This window comes from Lissotriton helveticus, chromosome 10 (assembly GCF_964261635.1).
Source record: "Lissotriton helveticus chromosome 10, aLisHel1.1, whole genome shotgun sequence".
In the NCBI taxonomy this organism is placed as follows: domain Eukaryota; kingdom Metazoa; phylum Chordata; class Amphibia; order Caudata; family Salamandridae; genus Lissotriton; species Lissotriton helveticus.
In genome coordinates this window covers 605,530,020-605,547,835 of record NC_136071.1, presented here as the reverse complement: position 1 = coordinate 605,547,835, position 17,816 = coordinate 605,530,020, and the positions used below count along the sequence as shown (strand labels likewise).

The following is a 17,816-nucleotide window of genomic DNA, read 5'->3' as shown; positions in this document are numbered from 1 at the left end:
ATTCAGGCATGTGAATCTATGAAAGACACCCCAATACTGGAGAAATATACATATACATATATATATAATTATTATTCTTATTTTTTGTTTTTGACAAACATGCAATTACTTACTCTAGAGTGCTGAGGCTTCGGTTCAGCATCAAGGCCTCAGCTAGAGCTTTGGCACCAATCACTCCAATCGAGGTTCCCTGCAGGCTGTGAAAACACAAGTGTGACTTTTTTTATTACTATCTTAATGAAACTCATAATAATCATTTTTCCATTAAGCAGTGCTTTAAATTTGTTTATATTGCTATATAAAGCACATTGTTCACAGGCTGCACATCCTAACTGCTTCCAGCAGCTTTGTGAAAATCACGGATGGTAAATGAGATTGCTGCAATACGTGTGAGGAAGATGCAAGAAAGATATTTAGGGGGCAATAACAAATGCCACAGCGTGGGTTCACAAATGGTTTAGTGTAGTGTATTTCTGTTCCTGGTGGCTACACAGGGTCCAGATCCCAACAGCCTTAGAAACATCATATAGAGAATAGAGCGGATTAAGTTCTCATGAATATTACTGTAAGAGAAAAACGCATAACCGATGAGCCAAACCTAGTCAATGAGAAACAGAAGTAGTAACAATAAAAATGGGGGAGGGAGGGGGAGGAGGAAGTGAGACTTAATTAGAAATACGAGGATTAATAAAAGTAAGAAAAACAAAGTAAGGGCACTAAAGAAAAAATTGGCATATACAGAAAGAAGAGAGAGGGGAGGATGAAGAAATGAATGGCAAAAGAATGATGACAGAGGAGGGCGTGGTTTAGGCGCCGATGTAGGTGGAAGCGGGACTCCGGAGCTCCTCCGTGCCCGCCTCACACCGCCACATATCCTGAGCCCCGACTCGCGCTCCGTCCCCCCACGAGTGCTCAAGAGAGCATCAGGGACGGGCAGTGAGACTTTGGGGGTCTGGGGGCCTCTGCAACTACCCCCGCCGCACTCAGAGCGGTGAGCGCGGCACCCGGCGATGAGAGCGCCTAAGATGGCGGCCGCCGTCCTGTAACGACGCGCCTGGCGCCGGAGCCTACGAGGCGGGGGAGAGCTCCCCTAATGCTGTGGTGGCTGGGGTCTACCGAAGTTGCCTCCGGAACGCAAACGGAGGTGAGGAGAGCTGGCGGACATCCTCGCGCACGGAGCTGCGGGGCAGAGGACGACCTCACTGCCTGACCCTAAGATGGCGCCGGCCGGGACACGAAGACCGGCTTGAAGAACTGACTGCGGAGTCTCTGGGTCCGTGAGGGACTCGGGGTCGGCGCAGAGCACCTGGTCCGCCCTACTGAGGGGACTCCTGAGGGACCCACACCGCAGGGGGGGTGTACAGCACAAGAGTGTCGACAGAAAAGAGTGCAGGGGGTGAGAGGCTGGCGGCCCGCCCCTGCGACACATTGGCGGGAGAGAGCGTCTACCTGCCCGGGGGCGCCCGAGACCAGTGCGCCGCATTAGCACTGGGGCCCGTAGGGGCACATCCGGCCTGAGCAATCTCGACGCGGGAACCTCGTCAGGTGCCCTGACCCGGGACTATTGTGCCCCACAACCCTGGTGGAGCGAGCCTCAGCACTTGGGTTACTGCACGGACTGGTCCCCACGGGGCGGGGGCCCAGAGATCGGAGTGGGTGAAGGTCGTGGGGCGGACCAGGGTCTGGAAGGGGCACGCGACACTAACTGCCCGCCAGGATGACACGCGGCAGCAGGAAGAAGGGCTTCGAGGCACTGAAGCTGGACGACCCGGGGCACCCAGAGGACGAAGTCCCGCCGGGGGCGGGGGCCGGGAGTCCATCCCGCCCGCGGCACCCCTCCCTGGGGGACATAATGCAGGCGATAGTGGCGTCGCGGGAGGCCCTTGAGAAACGCATGGACACCATTGGGTCGGACCTGTCTCTGCTAAGGGACGACCACAAAAAGCTGAAGGAGCGGGTAGCGACGACCGAGGGTACCCTGAAAAGTTTGCCAGGAGACGTGGCGGAGCTAAAGACGACCCTGGCGGAAATGGCGCAGAAGGTACGAGTGCTGGAGCTCCGAGCTGAGGACAGTGAAGGGCGCTCTCGGCGCAATAATCTTCGCCTTGTGGGGGTCCCCGAAAAAGCCGAGGGGCGAGACGCGGTCACCTACCTGGAGGGCTGGCTACGCTCAGAGGTGGCCCCGGAGGGACTTTCGTCGTTCTTTGCCATTGAACGGGCTCATAGAGTCCCTGCGCGTCCTCCCAAACCGGGGGCGCCTCCGCGACCGATCGTACTGCGTCTTCTGCACTTCAGGGAAAGAGACCATATCCTGCGGAGAGTGAGAGACATCCCGGACCTGAGCATCGACAACAGTCGGATCATGATCTTTCCGGACTTCACCAGAGAGGTGCAAAAGCAGCGGGCCTCCTTCCTGGCGGTCAAGAGGAAACTGAGGTCGCTACAGCTGCCCTACGCTATGATGTTCCCGGCGCGGCTGCGTGTGGTCGCAGGAGAGCGCACCCACTTTTTCCTGACACCACAGGAGGCTTGGAGCTGGCTGGATTCAAGAGGGGCGTCGGCAGAGGACCGCGCTACGAGGACCCCCCCCAGGAGACACGCGTCGGAGACGCCGCCGGCGGGACGACCTGGCTCCCCATCGGACTGGCAACAGGAACGCGCCAAGGCGGTGCAGGCAGTGGCGATCATTAGCCAGGGGGACGCCAGCCCTTCCAGTAGTGCTTCGGAGCAGTCGAAGGCCAGTGCTCCCAGCCCTGGCTCCAGCAGTGGGCATGAGTTGTCCGAGACAGACCTGCCGGTTGTGACTCCCCAGACTGCGGATGGTATCCTGGACTGAGATGGTTCGCGGGACATCGATCACATGAGTAAGGTACCGGGATGTGTGGGCGGAGGAGGGCCGCTTCAGGACGCTATGCTGTGGGGTGCGGCTGCCCACTGGGACTTCTTACTGAGACCTTGGGGACGGGGAGAGTCGGGGGACATCTCCTGTTGGTTGCTGGGGGTAGGTGGGCGGGGGCGGGGGACTTCGGGCCTGTCTGGAGCCGGCATTGCCGCCACTCCAGCCCTATTTTGTAATGATACGCTTTTTTGCTAACTATGTTTGGATGGGGTTTCCATGTTGGTTATCTGTCCGGGGGAGTGGGAGTTGGGGTAGGTTGATAGTACAAGTTGGGGGGGGACAAGGGGGGGGGCTAGGCGTGCTGGAGGGGTGGCTGAGAGGGGGATGGGGATATGGTGGTCTCTGCCATGGGATCCGACTTAGGCTACAAATGGCTCACATGGAACGTCAGAGGGATGCACTCGATGCATAGGCGTCATAAAATTCACTCCTATCTGGTCAGGCGGGGCATTCACATCGCCTTCCTTCAAGAAACCCATCTGCTGGATAAGGAGGGGAGGGCTCTGCAGCGGCGTTGGAGGGGACAGGTCTTTCACACTGGCTACTCTGCCTATGCTCGGGGGGTGGCCATTTGGGTACGGGCGGGGGTACCCTTCCTGTGCACACAACAGGTAATTGACCCGGAAGGGAGATACGTAATGGTGCGGGGTAAGCTGGACGGGAGGGACCTTAACCTGGGTTGTTTGTACGCCCCGAATGTAGACCAACCTGCTTTCCTCTCCCTTTTGTCCCACAAACTGGCTCAGTTCTTAATGGAGCCCTTGCTCCTGGGCGGCGATTTTAACAGCGTGGCCGGCGTTACCCTGGACAGGTCCCACCCCCCCCTACAGATTGCACCAGCTGGTAGACTTGCACTTGCGCGCTCCGCCTGGCAACGACAGTGGGGTCTGGTTGACTCTTGGAGGGCTAACCACCCACTAGACAGGGACTACTCATTCTTCTCCGGCATTCACGAGCTACACGTCCGCATTGACGCCTTCCTGAGCTCCCAGGACGTGCACGCGGAAGTGAACCACAGTGAGTATCTCACACGCTCGATCTCGGACCATAACCCCCTCCTCGTGCGGCTGCGCTGGTCGCGGTTTCGCCCGAGGATCCCGGCTTGGAAACTACGTCCTGAGGCGCTGGATGACCAGCTCTTCCGGACCACAATTGCGTCAGGCATAGAGGGCTATTTTCAGGTGAACGCGGGCACGGCGGGTTCAGCTGTAACGGAATGGGACGCGTTCAAAGCGGTGTTGCGAGGCCAATGCATAGCAACGGCGTCGGGAGTGCGGAAAACGCTTCTGGACGAAATTGGGAAGGAGGACGAGACCCTGCGGAGGCTGGAGAGGGAAAGACCTGAGCGGCCGGACACTCACGGAGACCTGCTGGGGGCGCGAGAGGCGGTGGCGGCATCGGTGGAGCGCCTCCGGTGCTTTGACTACAAAGCCTACCTCACACGAGCGCACTCGGAACGCGACAAATCGGGGGCCCTCCTGGCCTGGCTGGCCAACCCGGCCCGCCGGGGCTCGGTCATCCTTGAGCTCCGAGACCACACGGGAGCGGCGAGATTCGATCAGCAGGGGATCAACGCGTTGTTCTACGACTACTATACTGAACTATACCGCAGCAGGGTCCTCCCTTCGTTGGTGGAGTTCCAGACCTTTATGGAGGATCTGGACCTGCCGGTCCTAGGTGAAGAGGATGCGAAACGGATCGGGGACAAGATCGTGGAAAGAGAGGTACGGGTTGCCATTAAGAGTATGGCAAGGAATAAGACGCCGGGCACGGATGGATTCCCTGCGGAATTCTATCTCACCTACGTGGACCTCCTTGCGCCCCGACTGACGTGGCTGTACAAAGAGTCGAGGCGATTGGGCTGTCTACCCGAGACCACGAGGGAGGCGTTGATTGTCCCCCTTCTGAAGCCGGGCAAGGAACCATGGGACAGATCGGCATACCGCCCACTGTCCATGCTTAACCTGGATTACAAGATCCTGAGCAAGATCTTGGCGGCGCGTTTGCTCCCTCACATGTCCAAACTGGTGCATGCGGACCAGTCGGGTTTCATCCCGGCCCGCAATACGGCGCTTAATGTGCGGCGACTCTTACATATACTGGAGGCCGACACTTATGATGGTGACGAGGCGGTGGTGTTCGCTGTCGATATGGAGAAGGCGTTTGACAGCTTGGAATGGCCTTACTTATTCCATGTATTACGAGCGTTGGGCCTTGGGGAAGGCTTCGTAGGGTGGACGAGACTGCTCTACCAAGAAGCGACGGCGAGAGTCAGGACAGGGAGGGTTATCTCTGAGATGTGCAGGGTGGGCAGGGGCACCCGTCAGGGATGCCCTCTTTCCCCCTTACTATTTGCCTTGGCTGTCGAACCCCTTGCAGCACGAGCCCGGCTGGGCCGGGCGTATCAGGGACTGGACGTCTATGGCCAAGTACACCACATAGCGTTATACGCAGATGATCTGCTGATGTTCCTGGCGGACTCGGCGAACTCTCTGCGTGGTGCTAAGACTCTCCTGCAGTCGCTGAGCAGTGTCTCCGGTCTTCGTGTGAACTGGGCGAAATCCCACCTATTTCCGACCCGCCCGCGGGGAGAGTGCCCGCAGGAAACGGAGGGCGTGACTTGGGTGGAGAGAGGCCTACGATACCTTGGCACCACGATCTTCCACGACAGGGCTGATATCCTTGAGGGGAATATCGGGTCGGCGATCAGGCATGCTAAAGGGAACTTCGACTTTTGGGGCACGCTCCCGCTATCACTCATGGGGAGGGTGGCGCTGCTCAAAATGGTGACCTTACCACGATTGCTCTACTTCTTCGGGACCCTCCCGATCTGGATCCCGGCGAGCTACTTTCGGCGACTGCGATCGATGGTCATCGGCTTTTTGTGGGGGGCAGGCAGGCGCAGGGTGGCTCACGCCACACTTCTCCGCCCTAGAGCGGATGGCGGGCTGGCACTGCCGGACTGCGAGCTCTACTACTTGGCGGCACAGCTGCAGTGGCTGACGCAATGGGTAGCACGGGCCAGGAGAGGGACAGACGGATCGGGAGAACCGGTGGGTCCAGTCCAGGTGCTGTCGCGGATCGTGCTGGGTCTACCGATGGGGGATTTCCACCTCACACAGGAGTTTGCGACGGCCCGGAAATGCTGGAACAGATATCGCCGGAGGTGTGGTATTGCGATTCCGTACGCACCTGAGATCCCTCTTGGGCTCTGCGGGGCACTTCCGCATGGGGGCTCGTGGCGCGGGCTAGAAGGATGGGACCAGCAGGGGCTGTCATCCATGGGTGACCTGTACGAAAACGGGGCGATGTTACCCTTTGATCTCCTCCAGGACCGCTTTGGGTTGGCAGGCGGGGACTTCCTCCTTCATGCGGCCCTAACGGCGGTGATCCGCAGACACTGGAGAACGGGCATGTCGGAGCCACCATTGTCTCTGGGCTGCCAGTACATCGTGATGATGACAGGGACGGTCAAGGCTGTCGCGTGCCTGTCTCGTCGCATGGTCTCGGAATCTGTCGCTCCACTGCTGGCCTTGAAGGCGAAATGGGAGGCTGATTTGGCGATTGAGATCCCCGAGGAGGCATGGAAGGGAATACTGGAGGGGGCCCGAAATAGCACACGCAACGCAAGGTTCCAGCTGGTGCACTTTTATGTCCTGCATAGGGCCTACCTGACCCCTGATAAATTGCATACATACTTCCCGGCCCACCCGGCATCCTGCCCACGTTGCCCGGCAGATCCCGCCGACTTCCAACACATGTTCTGGTCGTGTCCCGAGCTGGGGCCCTTTTGGGAGGAAGTAGTGGAGGTTCTAAGGGAGGTGACGGAAAGGGACCTGCAACTCACCATGGCGCATTGCATACTACACTGGTTCCCACACACTTCAAAAAATAAAGTCACTAGCAAGTTTCTGGACTTGGGGCTTCTCCTGGCGAAGCGAGCCATCACGTCCCAATGGAAGGCGTCCCGGGGCCCTGTGATAGGGCGCTGGAGGTCTGAACTGCATAAGTGGGCTAGATGTGAGGGTGAGGTTCGCCTGCGAGCCGCGCTCAGGGCAGGCAACGACACAGCACTGGAGAGGGCCAGGGCGTGGGAGGGGATGGTCCTGGGACTCACTCTCGTGGACATGGAGGAGGAGGACTCCCCGGGACATAGTCCGGCTCCGGCGGAGCGCCCGTCAGACGGGCGGACGGTCTAGACCTGATTTGCTGCTTCCCTACCTTTGAGTTCCACTGTGAGGACTTGCGAATGATAGCTGATAACTCCTGGTACTAAGTTCCGGATCTGGTCCTGTGGTTGGGATTAAGATTCTGATTGGACGATACTCTGGCACGCCTGGGGGGGAGGGGGGTCTGGCTAGGGGTGGGAGGGCTATTAGGGGTGGTCCTGGGCGAGGGTGGAGGGGTAGTTGGGGTTGAGGGTGTTGTGGGAGAGGGGAGGGGGTTTGTTCAGGTTGGGTGACAAGAGGCTCTTGGTTCACCTGGCTTTGGGACAGGGAGTAGAGAATGTTAGGACCAAAAGCGGCCATGTTATTCCTCCTCCGATTGGTGGCTACGGGCATGTACTGAACGCCCCTGTTCAATTTTTCTTCCCAACGTGTTATTGCTGCTCGACCTCTGGGTTGTGAACTGAATGGCTGTGTAATACTGGGGGGAGGGGCGACACACCTCAGGCGAACCAAGGAGAGACGATGGAACATGCTGTTTGATTATATGCTCTTGCTGCAATAAAAAAATATTTACAAAAAAAAAAAGAATGATGACAGAGTGGAGAAAGGCTAGATGGATGGAAGGGTGCACGGACGATAAATGGAAAGACGGCTGGAAGGGAGGAGGGAACTCTTTTGGGGGGTCTGGTTCGCTGATGTTAATGAGATTGATCCAAGTGGAGGTATTTAAATTTTCTGCCTACTCCCTTGGTCACAGATGTTGGAAGAGAAAGCCTAGTATGGTTGAGTATCATTTTGTAGGCTGAAGACCCACAAAGCGTTTTGTAGTTTTTTTGCCTTTACACAGTACATCAACTGAACCGCCTGTATCTGTTTTTTAAGGGTGGTGAACTACAAAGATAAAGGGAAAACTAAATGCTTGATTATGTCAATACCCTTTAAGCCCCTTATTTTGTTCACTATTACTACTCACATTCTGCACTCAATAGCAAAGCATTGTGGGTGACAGATAGATATTCCGCGATAACAGGTGTACACAAGGAACACAATCCAGCCCACATGATGTAGACAGACCCAGTTAAGATCTCCTGTTTGAGTGGCAGATACATTAAACAGATTCAGATACAGGGCTGTTAATTGTTCGTCGCTACCACTGAAATAGAAGTGGGCAGACTGCTCCAAGTGGGAGGGTGCAAAGGTGTAGAATTCACTACTTAACATATTATGGTTTCAAAAGCATGAGATGCTTCAAAAAGAGGCTAAAGACGTTTCAACGTGACACTATGTTATCAAGGCACAATATGAATGTGACCCGGTCCCTGTTTCACCCCCGCCTGGACTGTGCCCCCCTGAAACCTTACCGTTGTCAAGGACTTCCCACTCACGCACTTTTAGACAACCCCCTCGGGTCCGTAACCGTGTCAGAGCGAACAGCATGACCCACAGTGCCCCGCCCCTCTCTCTGTTCCAGGAACCTATCACCGGGCCTCAGGCACCGGAAGTACGTCACCGTGAACCCGGAAGGCCCACCTCCGAGGCAGCGACAGCACCAGTGAAAAGCGAACGCCACTGTGAGGACGAGGTCGGAGCATTGTGGCAGGATACTCAGACTGGTGTCGGAGAGCGAGAGGAAGAGCAAGCCGAAGAAGACGAGTGGTCGGAGGACTGGTGGAGCCCTTGAGGAGGTGGCTGAAGAGCGGCCGTAGCTCAACTGGAGAGCTACGGCGGACCGGGTGAGTAGCGTAAACCTCCCCGTGAGCACGCTAGGTGTTCAGTGTATATATTGTATAGTCCTCTCACCTTTAGGCACTTGTCGCACGTTAACTGCACTGTGATTATTGTAAAGCACTTCACCTTGCAAACACCCCTCTTCCCGCCACCGTCACCCTAACACACTTTTCTCTGACCTACTTCCCTGACTTCCGTACGTTCCTCCTCCCCATAGAACCCTACCTCACTAGTCCTTCTTTTCTTCCCCCACACGTCCCGGTGTCGGTGTCAGCATACGATAGAGACCAAGTTCGGTCTAACGGTCCCTTCTCTCTCTTGTTGCCCTCCGAGGTATCTCCCCAGCTACGGAGACGAAGAACATCCCAAGACCCGGCAATAGAAGATCGTCGACCAGGAAGAACCACCCGTCGTACCGGACTGCCTTTGTCATCCTGTCTATTGACTTTCGTACCAATAAAACTCTACTATAGCCCACTATATCCGGCCTCCTTGCCTGATTTTCCGGCCCGCGACACCCCCACGATCACATTTGGTGTCAGAAGTGGGATCAGCTGGAAGCATGGAGGCCGTCATGAAGAGGATGGCCGACTCCCAAGAACAACTGGGGTTACTCATGGAGAAGTTTCTGAAAACCGCCGAAGACGACAGAGGGCAGCTACATGACGTCTTGAAGGGCCAAGGAACCGCTCATGACCAAGCTATGGGCAAACTGTCTGACGTCTTAGGACAACCACGGGCCATGGCTTCACTCCCCTCCGTGGTTTTGCAAAAGTATGTCCCGGGGGAAGACCCGGACTATTTCTTTACAAATTTTGAGAGGCTGGCACAAGCGGCAAACTGGCCCGAGGATCGTTGGGGCCAATACCTAGGTCCCCTCCTCACTGGAGACCTACAGGCGGCCTATCAACAAGCCAACATTCAAGGCAACAACCCCTATGCCGACATAAAGAAATGCATTCTAGAGCGCTTGGGGGTCGACGACGACACGTACAGAGTGAAGCTCAGACAAGCTAAGGAAGGGCCGCAAGAAAATCCGCGCGCTCTCTCCTTCCGCATCAAGGACCTTGCCAACCGGTGGCTTAGACCGGAAAACTCCACCAAAGACGAGATATTAGAGAAAGTCTATCTCGAACAGTTCTTGAACTCTTTGCATCCCGCCACTCAGAGATGGGTTCGACAACATACGAGGCTGACTTTGGAAACCGCAGTAGAAATCGCCTGTGCCTATGGCCGTGCTCAGGAGTTGCAACGCGGTAAGGAAGAAAACCCGCACCGACCCCACATCCCCACAGCCAGCCGTCCAACCCGCCCGTTGCCCTCTCGAAGACCTGAACCTCCTCCACTCTTACACTCTCCAGTCCTGTATCGTCCCCTCAATCCCGGACCCCAGTGTTACCAGTGTGGGAACTTTGGCCACATTGCCCGCATGTGTCCTCAGAAGGAGGTACCCATGGAAATTGGAATGGTTCGGAACTATGTTTGCAACACACCAAGGGACACCCCACCTCCGTTTCATTGTCCCGTGACCATTGAAGGACAGGAGATGCTGGCCCTCGCTGATACCGGGTGCAGACAAAGCGTCCTTCGGCCGCAAGACTTGGTTCTTCCCACCGGGCCACCAACCGGAACAGTGGCGATACAGTGTGTACATGGCGATACCAAACGCTATCCCACCACCCAAGTCTGGGTGCAACATCCCAGAGACCCGGGAACCCACCTCACGGTCGGTCTGGTACCGGCGTTGCCCGAGCCAGCTATATTAGGTAGCGACTATCCCGGACTCCCAACCCTTCTCCAGGACACTACGGACTCCCTGTCACAATGGTGGAAAGAAGCCCCTTACCCTCAGGGTCCATCCTCTCCTTGCAAAGAACCGAAACCTCACAAATCCAAGAATCAGAAAAGACAGGAGAAGAAATACCCTTCCTTTGCCTATCCAGTGAATGTGGATGACTCACCCTGGCAAACCGATCAAGAGTTCCGTGCCGCCCAACAGGAGGACCCACTCCTACAAGAAGCATGGGGAAGGGCCTTAGAACAGGAAGACCCCACACAAGTAGGTCCTTATTTCTTTAAGAAGCGGGGGTTGTTATATCGAAAGGGAGGCCCCTTACAATCTGCCCAACTGTTGATTCCCGGCCCCTTCCAGGACAAGGTCCTCTTTCTAGCACACAGTCACCTGTTAGGGGGTCATTTTGGGGACGAAAAAACGAGCCAGACTGTCCTTGATAAGTTTTACTGGCCCGGGGTTCATCAAAACATTAAAACCTACTGTCGCGAATGCATTGTCTGCCAGAAAAACAGCCGATACCGACCCCCTAAGGTACCTCTACAACCTCTTCCTCTCATTGATGTCCCCTTCACAAGGGTAGGGATGGACATAATAGGGCCCATGTTACCCTCCCGAACAGGTTGCCGATACGCCCTTGTCATAGTAGACTACGCTACCCGCTTCCCGGAGGCCTTCCCATTACGCCAACCCACAGCACAGAACATCGCCAAGGCACTAATCACACTGTTTACCAGAGTAGGCTTTCCCCGGGAAATCCTCACTGATCAAGGCACCCCATTCGTTTCCTCCCTACTCAAACAAGTCTGTTCTACGCTAGGAATAAAGCAAATCCGAACTTCGGCATACCATCCCCAGACGGATGGTCTAGTCGAACGTTATAACGCAACGTTGAAACAGACACTGAAAAAACTGTTAGGCCTGGAGGCCAAAAGATGGGAGGAAATCCTGCCTTTGGCCCTGTTTGCCATAAGATGTAAACCCCAGAGCAGTACGGGCTACTCCCCATATGAACTGCTGTATGGGAGGCCCCCGCGAACCCTACTTGATATGGCCCAGGAAGCTGAGCCTGACCGTACCCGCCCTTTGCCAGAATACGTTAACAATCTCAAGACCCATCTAGCCGAGATAAGAGAGATAGTGAAACAGAACATGGAAAAGGCCCAAAATACGCAGAAAAAACAATATGATAAGGGTACCAAGGCCAGGGTATTCGCTGTGGGTGACCTGGTCCTCTTGATGATGCCCTCCTCAGACCAAAAACTCTTGGGCCAGTGGCAAGGGCCCTATGCCATTCAACGACAGGTCACCCCCGTAACATATGAGATAGAACTCGATCCCACAAGAGGCACGTCCCAGATCTATCATGTAAACCATCTAAAAAAGTGGGAGGGACCCCGTCCTGTTCTTTTGGGAAGTAGGCCCCCTTTTTCCTTTCCGTTCGACCCCTGTCTGGACCCTGCTTTAACGCCGGTACAGGTCCAAGGCCTCCAAACAGCCCTGACCCCTGTAATGAAGGTATTTTCTTCTTGTCCGGGACGCACTACCGTCACCGAACACTCGATTGAGACAGAACCCGGGAAGGTGGTTAGACTGCGTCCCTATCGAGTCCCTGAGGCCCGCAGAGCAGTCATAAAGAGGGAGACCGAGGACATGTTAAGGATGGGAATCATCGAGCCTTCGGTCAGTGAGTGGAACTCCCCTATAGTTCTGGTACCGAAACCCGACGGCTCTGTCCGATTTTGTATAGACTTCCGGGAGGTGAACAAAGTCTCCCGATTTGATACCTACCCTCTACCCCGAGTTGACGAAATGGTCGAAAGGATAGGGAAGGCCAAATATATTTCAACCCTTGACCTCTGCAAGGGTTATTGGCAGATCCCCCTCCGAAAACAGGATAAGAAGAAGACCGCTTTCTCTACCCCGGAGGGTTTGTTCCAATTCATTGTCATGCCCTTTGGGTTACACGGCGCCCCTGCCACCTTCCAGCGGGCCATGAATCTGGTACTACGTCCCCACACAGCCTATGCAGGGGCCTACTTGGATGATATAGTCATCTATAGCGACAGCTGGGAACAACACCTCATCCATTTGCATGCGGTTGTCTCTTCCTTGGGCTCCTTTGGGTTTTCCATCAATCCGGCTAAAACCACCCTGGCCGCCCAAACCGTCCAGTACCTCGGTTTCCTTTTGGGTGAAGGTCTGATCCGACCCCAGGAGTCCAAAACCAAAGCGATTGCGACTCTCCCGTTTCCCCGGACAAAGAAAGATCTCCGGGCGTTTCTAGGACTCCTAGGTTACTATAGGAGATTTGTCCCCAACTTCTCTCAAAGGGCTGCCCCTCTTACCGACCTGTTAAAAAAAGCCACCCACACCGAGCTAGCTCTAAACCACCCCAGTCCCCTGGTATGGCAGGCATTTAACGATCTGAAAGACGCCCTGACCTCCAGTCCTGTCCTTGTAAGCCCTGATTATTCCCGGCCTTTTGTACTCCAAACAGACGCGTCGGATCAGGGATTAGGAGCAGTCCTCTCCCAAATCGACTCACAAGGAAATGAAAAGCCAATACTATATCTCAGTCGAAAACTCTTTCCTAGGGAACGTAACTATGCTGTTGTAGAGAAAGAAGCCCTCGCAATCAAATGGGCTATCGAGAGCCTGAGATACTACCTAGAGGGTAGGGACTTTACCGTTTACACCGACCATGCCCCCTTGGAATGGATGGCCCGGAATAAGGGACATAACGACCGGGTCCTCCGATGGTTCCTATCTCTCCAACCCTTTCGGTTTCAGACGCGCCACCGAAAAGGACCTGAACAAGGCAACGCAGACTTTTTGTCCCGGTACCCCAGTTCCTCCACCGGTACAAGAAAGACAGCTAGGGGAAGGGAATGTGACCCGGTCCCTGTTTCACCCCCGCCTGGACTGTGCCCCCCTGAAACCTTACCGTTGTCAAGGACTTCCCACTCACGCACTTTTAGACAACCCCCTCGGGTCCGTAACCGTGTCAGAGCGAACAGCATGACCCACAGTGCCCCGCCCCTCTCTCTGTTCCAGGAACCTATCACCGGGCCTCAGGCACCGGAAGTACGTCACCGTGAACCCGGAAGGCCCACCTCCGAGGCAGCGACAGCACCAGTGAAAAGCGAACGCCACTGTGAGGACGAGGTCGGAGCATTGTGGCAGGATACTCAGACTGGTGTCGGAGAGCGAGAGGAAGAGCAAGCCGAAGAAGACGAGTGGTCGGAGGACTGGTGGAGCCCTTGAGGAGGTGGCTGAAGAGCGGGCGTAGCTCAACTGGAGAGCTACGGCGGACCGGGTGAGTAGCGTAAACCTCCCCGTGAGCACGCTAGGTGTTCAGTGTATATATTGTATAGTCCTCTCACCTTTAGGCACTTGTCGCACGTTAACTGCACTGTGATTATTGTAAAGCACTTCACCTTGCAAACACCCCTCTTCCCGCCACCGTCACCCTAACACACTTTTCTCTGACCTACTTCCCTGACTTCCGTACGTTCCTCCTCCCCATAGAACCCTACCTCACTAGTCCTTCTTTTCTTCCCCCACACGTCCCGGTGTCGGTGTCAGCATACGATAGAGACCAAGTTCGGTCTAACGGTCCCTTCTCTCTCTTGTTGCCCTCCGAGGTATCTCCCCAGCTACGGAGACGAAGAACATCCCAAGACCCGGCAATAGAAGATCGTCGACCAGGAAGAACCACCCGTCGTACCGGACTGCCTTTGTCATCCTGTCTATTGACTTTCGTACCAATAAAACTCTACTATAGCCCACTATATCCGGCCTCCTTGCCTGATTTTCCGGCCCGCGACACCCCCACGATCACAGAATGATATGGATTGGAACAGAGAAATCTTTTGGGGCTATTCACAAAGGTAATATACATTCATAAGTCATGTGTAATCACAGGTGTAAGTTCACTCTTACACTTTTGAGTAACTTTACTCCTTTTGGCTATTCACAATTTATGAGTGTAAAGATATATATGTTTTCATCCATTGAAACGAGAGACTGTGCCAAATGTCGAAGTGTTACTACACTTGGGAAAGGGAGGTGCACAGTGAGGTGGGAATTCCTACAAATTATTTGTGATGCCTTCATGCACCCCTAGAGAGGTCATGCTTCATCATCGAGCTTGCGCCTTGTCGGACCATTGCTACAATGCCCTACTGGTCCCCAGAAGGTCACTTTGGCAGAGATCTTTTCATGGTACTAGCCGTATGATGAGTGTGTGTGTGAGAGGGCTCAAAATATCTGTAGGATAAGTCAGGGTGGGTGTGTGATTGTGAGTGAAAAAATCTAAAACTGACTAGAAGATGCTTACTTTTGGTTAAAAGACCAAATGTAGGTTGGGTCTACTGTAGACTCAACCTACATTTGGTCTTTTACACTGACTGGAGAGCCTCCTTAATAATCGAAGTACACATCTTCGAGTCAGTTGTAGATTTTTTCATCAGTAGTGCCAGCCCAATGAAGAGCAAGCCCGATGATGAAGCATGATATCCCTAGAGGTGTGTGAGGGCATCACGAATAATTTGTAGGATTTCCCACTTGTATATTAAAAATTATATTTTTTAAGTAAATATTATTCAATGAGAACATATTCTAATAACGTTTTTAATTTAAAAATAAACAACTATTTTTAAAATGCATATTGATTCCATACATAACTTTTTGTTATTTTTCATACACATTAGGTAAATACAAACATTGTACTCTAGGTGGGATCTTTTTAAATAAATCTTTCAACATTATTTTTTTTCACATATTTAAATTACATAAATGTTTAATTCAAAATTAAGTTAAGAGTACTGTAGCTTTTTTGTTTGTTTTTTAAATTTTGTTCTATGCAAAGGTAATTTATATTAATATTTAACACAGTGACAGAGACCTCCGTATGGTAAAATATACAGAAAAGTTAAAATGTTTATTAAACTTTACAAATAATGGTACACATATGTTATTATATATACTAATGTCAATTACTTTGATATATTTGTTTTACGTATAGAACAAAATCAAAAATATCTACACCAATATTAAGTTAAGTTAAATAGAAAATATAATCGTTTTGTACTGATTAAATTAGAATTCTTTTTCTGAAGTTTAACTGAAAAAAAACAACTACAGTAAAAAATAATGTTTATTAATAATTATTAAAGGTGATATATTAAATTAATTAAAAGTAATTTATTTACATTTTGATACAGGTGAATGTTACTTTATTTCATAAATTCAAAAAATGTTATTAAAATATTAGTAAAATAAAATAATGTGTTTTTTGTTTTTAGAAATCAGTTTTAACATTAAATGACATTTAATAATATTTTGAACTAGTTTAAATGATTCCATTTAATTCAGATTATTTTAGCTGACTGCATGAGTTTGGATAAAGCTGTAGAAATTCCTTGGTTCAATGATATTTCACAACAGGTTTCAGCTCTTGGGCAGCCAGAGCTTTTTAATCATCCCAGAAAGCTGCATGTAGAAACTGAAAAAAATTTAACTCAACTTTTACAGAGGACAGTTGGATAGAGAAGGTAATGAATTTATGAAACCTACCTGTAGACATTTTATGATTTTAAGTCCTGGTATTTTATCGCAACCGTTCTGGTCTTTTGTTAATAATCTGCATCATCGTGTTATTTTATCTAGATTTAGGTTTAATTGTATTCATTGGCCCCTAACTGTACCTAAAGGTTTTTCTAAGTTAGGTTCCTTGCAACCATGTGCATGTGACAACTTTTCTGAACAAGACCTATTGCACTCTATGTTGTTTTTTTATGGTTTTTATACCGAGCTGCAAGTTAAATATATCCTACCACTTTTAAAAGATTGTCAATTTGCATAAGTTAGGCCAGCATTGATTTACTTACAAATTATTTCCTCCCCACTTGTTTGTTATGGGGTTGCACGTTTCTTAACAGGGGCAATTTGTAAAAGAAACAATATGGGGGGCTAATAATTATGACCCGGGTTGTTAGAACATGTCTTTTATCATGAAATTATTTAAATCTTGTGTATTTTAATCTAAAATGTACGTGTTTTTATGTAAAATGTGCTTTTATGGCCAGAACTTGGCTGAATAAAGTTTTAGTGACTTGACTTGATTCCATTTAATGTAACATTACATCCTATGGGGTTTTATTTTAATTCCCTACCTCCATTATTTTCTGTGGGACCGCTTTGCAGTATCAGTGGTTGGCCATGTGTGGTGCAAGGCTTGAGAAATGGGAGTTTGTGTGAATCCCTGCACTGTGTGGCAGGCACGACACGGTACAGGGATTCACAGGGAGGCAGCCCCTCTGCTTTCTGACCCTCATTGTAATGAGGCCCCTAGTGTGCTATGCCTATTTTTCCATATGATCTCCCTGGTCTCGTCCACATTTACTTCTAAGGGGCCGAATACGATGTTGTCGGGAAAGGCTCCGAACGGGATTCGTATTCTGCAAATCCGATTCGGTACCTCTGTTCCCGACCGAATCGGTCACCTTTCTGGACTACCAAGTACGATGCAAGGAAGACGTCCGGGCTGTTCGAATCGGTTCCAAATGGGATTCAGGCAGCCAAGTCATTAGGAGGCAAATCTTACAGCCCAATGGAGACAGTTTCTGAACGAGCGAGTACAATGACTGATTCAGACAGCCGTTAAGAATCGGTTTGACCGAGATGAAACAGCTATGAGAATCGGATTTTCGGGGCCCGTAGCAGGCTCCCCTTCACTGGTAGGCCTCCAATTGGGGCCCGTGGGTGTACTCAAGGGATCCCCCCTTCAAAACTAAGCACACTGTGGCAGGCACCATGGGGTGCCCGCCACAGGGTGCAAGGTTTTCCCCATCCACCCCTATTTTCCAATGGGAGCCTGTGTTCTCGTCGGAACACATGCTCCCATTGAAGTCAATAGGAGTCTGACCGAACCAAGTCCGTAAGCATCCGGACACATCGTAATGGGTCAGTAGGACTACCCGAATACAAATCGTTCGGAAAGCATTCCTCTCTCGATTCGGTGGGAATGCTTTCCTGACGATATCGTAATCGGCCCCTTAGTATTAAACCTGCATACTGCAGATCTCCCCATAGAAAATATAGGAGAGGTTGAGATTTACACTTGTAAGTCCTCTATTTAAAAGCTTTGAGATTTTAGAGGTTATCCCCAGCGGCAGAGTCCCGTAAGATGGAGATGTGGGGTTGAAATAAGAACATGTCAATG

At 52.0% G+C, this 17,816-nt stretch overlaps 1 protein-coding gene across 6 annotated transcripts in view; it reads right to left on the bottom strand.

Moving 5' to 3' along the window:
- The window catches only part of NLRC3 (NLR family CARD domain containing 3), a 1,163,446-nt gene that overhangs the window by 167,932 nt on the left and 977,698 nt on the right, over positions 1–17,816 (bottom strand). For all 6 annotated transcript variants that reach the window (XM_078663141.1, XM_078663145.1, XM_078663144.1 and 3 more), the window contains one exon: positions 114–197. In XM_078663141.1, coding sequence (XP_078519267.1) covers positions 114–197 — 84 coding nt within the window. The remainder of the gene's footprint in view (positions 1–113; positions 198–17,816) is intronic.